The sequence below is a fragment of the Panthera tigris genome, chromosome A1 (assembly GCF_018350195.1).
Source record: "Panthera tigris isolate Pti1 chromosome A1, P.tigris_Pti1_mat1.1, whole genome shotgun sequence".
Lineage (NCBI taxonomy): Eukaryota > Metazoa > Chordata > Mammalia > Carnivora > Felidae > Panthera > Panthera tigris.
In genome coordinates, this window is record NC_056660.1 from 86,660,499 (window position 1) to 86,667,304 (window position 6,806).

A 6,806-nucleotide genomic window follows, 5' to 3' on the forward strand; every position below is an offset into this window, starting at 1 on the left:
CCCTCCCACACCCCCTCCAGTAACCCTCTGTTTGTTCCTTATATTTATGAGTCTCTTATGTTTTGTCACCCTCCCTGTTTTTATATTACTTTTGTTTCCTTTCCCTTATGTTCATCTGTTTTGTCTCTTAAAACAGATGTTTGGACTCTTAAAGTCCTCATATGAGTGAAGTCATATGATTTTTGTCTTTCTCTGACTGACTAATTTCACTTAGCATAATACCCTCCAGTCCCATCCACATAGTTGCAAATGGCAAGATTTCATTCTTTTTGATTGCCGAGTAATACTCCATTGTATATATATATATATACCACTTCTTTATCCATTCATCCATCGATGGACATGTGGGCTCTTTGCATACTTTGGCTATTGTTGATAGTGCTGCTATAAACATGGGGGTGCATGTGTCCCTTCGAAACAGCACACCTGTATCCCTGGGATAAATGCCTACTAGTGCAACTGCTGGGTCGTAGGGTAGTTCTATTTTTAGTTTTTTGAGGAACCTCCATACTGTTTTCCAGAGTGGCTGCACCAGCTTGCATTCCCAACGAAGTTAGTTTTAAAGGGCTTTTAGCTGTTACCCAATGGCTGCTCTATGGCAACCCAGGGAAAAATTTAATTGTGGTTTTGGAAATAGGAATAGTCGTGGTTCTTTCACAATTCTGAAATCAAATTCTGTAGCTCTATGATTTATATTTTCTTATTGCCTTTACTCTCAGAAAGACTTCAATTTCCCTTTTGTCCTAATTGTCATACATTTATTATTATTATTATTATTATTAAAAATAATAATAATTATAATTATTATTATTATTATTTATTGTCTCTGCTAGGTTATATTAGTATCTGGCATGCTCATGGCAAGGAGATAAAAATGAGTACGTTAAATGTAATAAATACAAAAGGTGACAAAAGTGCAAATATAGAGTCCTAGTATCATGACTCCGTTCTGCTAAAGGAGGCAGACAATATGGACTTTAGTGCTGGTCTCAGTTCCTAGAGTGGCCATGACCAAGTTATTGCAACCTCTCCAATAGTCCATTTCTTATACGACAATGGAAAGTTATAAAAGAGCTCACATCATGGGAGTATATTAAATAAGATGGCATACACAAATACACTTAATCTAGTACCTACATCCTGGAAGGCTTCTACAAATGTTACTTGTTACAATGACCTTGAACTTGTTAAAGTTTCATTGTCCCTAACCTTGATTGTATACATATCTTGTATTCTCAAGTCCAGCATTGGCTTTTTAGATAAGATATTATGCTATTTGACTCTAATATAGAGTCTTACACGTTCAAAATAAATATGCTTGCTTTCAGGCAATAGAGTGGAAAACTTTCTATAGAAGAAAACCTGAACTGTAGAAAAAACAACAAACACATCACATAAAGTCACAGGAAGAAGAAAGCAATCCCCTTAATTTTGGGAATTTTTTTTAAAGTTACATAAAATTTATGGAGATTTAAGTATATGGAGACAAACAAAATTATTATAAGTAATATAAGATTACATTTCAGGTTCATATTATGCACACTTAGGAGTAATGAAAAAGGAAGAGGGAAGATCAGAAAGAAACAAGTGGGAGGGAAAAAAAGGGGGCAAGAATTAGGAAAGTAGAAATTAAGTAATTTGACAAAAACTTACTGCACACCAATTGTGTTTAAACGATTCCTAAAAGTATACGGTGTCTTAGAACTAAAGACTATTGGGAGAGGTGGGATTTTAGGCACCATGACCACACAGAAACCAAAATGCTTTGACAGAGGACTTGAGGGGCTCCCAAATGTCTCTAAAAACTTAACTCTGGCTGTGGACTTCTTAATCACACAATACATTTTCCCGGGTTTCTGTAACCAATGGACATTGTCACATCTCAGAGCCTAATCTGCAGAGCCTCCAGATCCTTGACAGGAGCTTTCTCAGGGCTCCCTTTACATCCTTGTTCCTCAGAGTGTAGATAAAAGGATTGAGGGTGGGGGTGATTATGGAATAGAAGAGGGAGATAAACTTGCCCTGTTCTTGGGAGTAGCTGGAAGAGGGTTGCAGGTACATGTAGATGGCTGGCAGGTAGAAGAGGGACACCACCACCAGGTGGGAGGAACAGGTCCCAAAGGCTTTGTGCCTTCCCCTGGAGGATTGGATCCTGAGCACTGCTCGGGCAATGAAACCATAGGAGAAAAGGATGAGAGCTAGGGGAACCAGCACAAAGAAAGCTACCAGCACAGCCAGTGTGGTATCATTCATGGCTGTGTCAGCACATGACAACTTAATCATGGCTGGCACCTCACAGAAGAAGTTGTTCAGCACCTGCCGCCCACAGAAAGGCAGCTGCACCGTCAGCACTACCTGAACAAGAGAGTTGCCAAAGCCACTGAGCCAGGCCACAGCCACCAGTTGTTGACAGAGAGGACGATGCATGATAACGGCATACCGGAGAGGCTCACAGATGGCCACATAGCGGTCCAGCGCCATAGCAGCCAAGACAATGCACTCAGTGCATCCCAACCAGTGGAAAATTGCATACTGCATTGTGCAGCCAGCATAGCTGATGGTCTTACTGGAGCTCCCCATGTTGACCAGCATCTGAGGGACTGTGGTGGTGGTATAGCAGAGGTCGAGGAAGGATAGGTGCCCGAGAAAGATGTACATGGGGCTGTGGAGCTGAGAATCCAGTCGAGACACCAGGATGATAGCAATGTTCCCCAACATGGCCAGAATGTAGGACACCAGGAGGACCGCAAAGAGAGGGAGCTCCAGCCATGGCCTGTCAGAAACACCTAGAAGGATGAAGTCTTTAAGGGGTTCCTGCAGAATGCTGTGGTTATGACCTCTCATGTTGAGTCATGTTTTTGGTGCCTGTGATGAGTCAAGAAAGTCAAAGTGAATAAAACCTGAGAGCATGAGATAACTGTCTTCCTCATGCCTGTGCCTGAGCTTTCCTACAGACGTTGCATCCTGTCATCTCCATAGAGACACTGAGACGTGGGGAAGTCAGGATCAGGAGGCACAGCACATGCACATGGGTTTTACTCTGCCTCCTATGCTCTGTGACCTTGACTATGCCATTTAATCTTTCTGAACTTTGATTTCTGCATCTGTGATGCAGGGAGAAAATACTTCCCTCAAATGCAAAGTTTTGGAAATGATAGATCAACATGATGTTTGTGAATGTACACCATAAATAACAATTTTCTTCCAATTTGGTCAAAGTCTGTCATATCTCCCATAACTATCAGAATGTTTTACCTCTCTCTGCAAACTCACTGACAGGCAATTGACTTCTTTCTTAGGTTTTCTTCCTTTGCCTTTTGGAAGTGTTGGTAGAAGGGAGGTGAGAAGTGGCATAAAGCAAGATAGGAACACACTTGACTCACCTACTAAGGCTTGCATCTGTCTCTGTTCATCATGAACAGGTGCTCTTTGGCTTTCTGCACATGCTGGTCTCTCTCCCATGGTCACCCACACATAGGCAGCACTATCACTCACTTTGCAGTAAAAAAAAAAACAAAAAACAAAAAACAAAAAACTCAAAACAAGCAAAACACAACACAACAAAACAAAACATAAAAACAAACAGAAAAAAATCACATACCAAGATCCTTCGAGACCCTGGAGTGAAGGAGTTAAGTCACTGCAGGGGTTGACTTGGTCCAGGCACCTAATAAGACCCCAGAGCATAGGGAGAAAGATATTGCACCCTGTCAGGAACATAGCCCCTGGAGTTGGCTACTGAAGGTTCTGATTGCCTCCAGAGCCAACACTTATTGGGCAGTTTGAGTGACGTTTGGATCTCCCTGTACAACCTCTTTACCAAGCAGCTGTTTCCTCTCCTCGTTGGAGCACACAGCTGATTTGATGTCTGGATTCTGTATTTTTTAGAAAGCAACTGGATTTCCACCTGCTGATGCATGGGGCCTTTCCACTGAGCTTCATCAGCCCTCAACCTCCTACACTCTTTGTAGGACTGTGCACTTTCCAGGATGCAGGGTGGTATAGTCCAGGATGAGACCGAAAAGAAGTTAAATCCTGTGTGCGAGTAATTTATGAAAGATTCATTTTTAGTCCCTTATTTGATACTTTATGCATAGACTATAATATTCATGGAGATCTATTCAGTGGTGCTGCAATAAACAAGTGCCCCCCTTCCCCTCCAAGTCTTGTATTCTTAAGAACCCTGGTATTACTTTGGGGCACCTGGGTGGCTCAGTCAGTTAAGCACTTGACTTCGGCTCAGGTCATGATCTCATGGTTCATGAGTTTGAGTCCCACACTGGGTGAGCATGAGCCCCACTTCTCTCTCTCTCTCTCTCTCTCTCCTCCTTACTTGTACTCTCTCTCAAAAACAAAACAAAACAAAACAAAACAAAACAAAACAAAACAAACACCCCTGGTATTACTTGAAAACAATTCAAATTCTAGGATTTAAGTGTTCTTGTGGAACACCCAATTATTACACTTCTTCCCATTATTCTGTCGAAAGTACTTCTAAGGTGAATCTTACACAATGCAGTTATTTTATCTCTAATGGGAGCTCAAGGCACCATTTTTGATTTAGTGGGCTGGGCAGGGGAAAATCAGGCTATCCCACCTTTTAGATGAAAAGTGATCACACCATCTCCCTTTCTTTGATTTCTCATTCCAAGGTTTCTTCTCAGAGTCTACACTGGACAAGAATGGGAAAAGTTATAAGGATGGTGGGGACAGATATAAAAGGATGGAAGAACCAAAGAAGATGGATGGGTAGGTATAGGTCATAGTAATTAATGCAAATTATTGGGCACTCACTATGAGCCAGGTGCTGTGATAACAACTTTATGTGATTATCTTACTTAGTGCTTTAACGGTTCGGTAAGGGAGATGTTTTTACCGCCATTTTGCTGTTGAACAGAGTGGCTTGGGGAAGATGACTGGTCTACTTTACATTACCTAAATAGCAGCAAGTGATAAAGCCAAGATTGAAAGCTAAGCTCTTGCTCATAATCATTATTCTCTTTGCTTTAAAAAAAGCCGCTGGTGACCTGGAAAGCAGCAACAGTATCCATGCACATGACTGAGATGAAGAGAATGACAGAAACAGGAGAGTAATGTCATCCAAGGGAAAGTGGTGAGGGGACTGAAGAGGAGGCACTTCCTCTAACTTCTGGTTCAGTGTACCAGGCACCCATGGGCACACACACAGCTGGTGGCCCGCAAAGCTAGACATCAGCCCAACCTGACCCTTCTCTGAATTTGATGGCTTGTGGTCCAGGCCTTTCCACTTAGAACTCTGCTTTGGATCCAGTCTCTGGACCCCCTTGACCTCCTTCTATCTTCCCATCACCTTATAGAGGTGTTCTCCAAGGCACTGCCTCGCTTCCCTGGATAAACACAATAATTTCCACATCTGCCACAATTACGCTCAGAGTCCTTCCAGATCTGTGTCTCTAGCTGTCACTTCTTCACTGATATCTAATCTCCCTTTTGACATTGTTTTTTTTTAAAGTTGACATATTTATTTTGAGAGAGAGATAGAGAGAGAGCGCACAGGAGAGTGTCAGAGAGAGAAGGAGAGAGGGAGAATCCCAAGCAGTCTCCATGCTGTCAGCACAGAGCTTGACACGGGGCCTAATCTCATGAACTGTGAGATCATGACCTGGGCCAAAATCAAGAGCCAGACGCTCAACCGACTGAGCCACCCGGATGCCCCTCCTTTCTGACATTGTCAACTGGTATATCCCAAACTTAACCTGTCAGTTGTTCCTCTAGCTTCAGTCCAGCACCTTCATTCTCATTCCTGATTGCCTCTGCATCAGTTACCCTGACTCAGAGTGTTCAGGTTATTTCTGGTAATGTTCCTCATTGTCTACATTTTATCCACGGCATTCTTATTGACTTTACTAGTCTAAGGTTATAGTACAAGCTATATTCATCCTTGCCACTGCCATCCTTGGCCAGGATGACCATCTGGACCCCACTTAGAGCCTGATAATTGTCTTCCCATAGGCAATTCTTTCCTTATCCAGCCCATTACTCCACTTACAAGGGAATCATCTTTCTAAGACACAGGTCTTAAAAGCAGATATATCTCTAAGTGTTTCAATTACCTAAAAACTAAACAACCGTCTTCTTAAACAGTTGTGTGGTAAGAGTAGGGATTATATTCTTCTTTCACTCAATCCTCTGCAGTTTCTTCTGATCACTGTCACATCCCTATCTGTTAGCAGCTGCCCTGAGATATTTCAGTCACAGGACTTACCCAATACCTATTGGTAGGCCAGGGAGATTTTTTAACACATTGATAAAACCCTGTGATCTGTATCATTCTGTGTATGATATATAATCCTCATTACGCATCTATACCTATGTCTGTGTATATACATGCATGTATATAATACATAATCCTCATTGTGTATCTATATCTATACCTATATCTGTGTATATACATGTATGTGTATATACATACATACATACATACATATATCTTGTTTTCATGTATATATTATCATAATGCCTGGTGCTGGCTGTGGACTTCCCCTTGGAGATGAACAGAACATATTATCTACAACAAACAGAAAAGAAAATCTGGAAATAAGCTTATGAGGTGGGAGAAGAAGGACTAGACCATGGGGTTTTATTGCCAATTAGTCCAAGAGATCCCTTTCTTCAATCTAACATTCAGCCTAAACTTTCCACCACCCAGATAACCAGGAGAAGGACCTATTTAACTGTCCAGGTCATAATCAGGATTAAACTGCAAGATATTGAGTCTTGGGTTAAGGCTTAATGATGGACAACATTTCTCTTCACTGATACTAGCA

General features: G+C 41.7%; 1 protein-coding gene across 1 annotated transcript; it reads right to left on the bottom strand.

Moving 5' to 3' along the window:
• Positions 1 to 1,875: 1,875 nt before the first annotated feature.
• On the bottom strand, positions 1,876 to 2,844 carry LOC102953700 (olfactory receptor 2B11). Its single transcript, XM_007084986.1, has one exon. It carries the CDS (start codon positions 2,842 to 2,844, stop codon positions 1,876 to 1,878), a length of 969 nt encoding a protein of 322 aa, XP_007085048.1.
• Between the last annotated feature and the right edge of the window lie 3,962 nt (positions 2,845 to 6,806).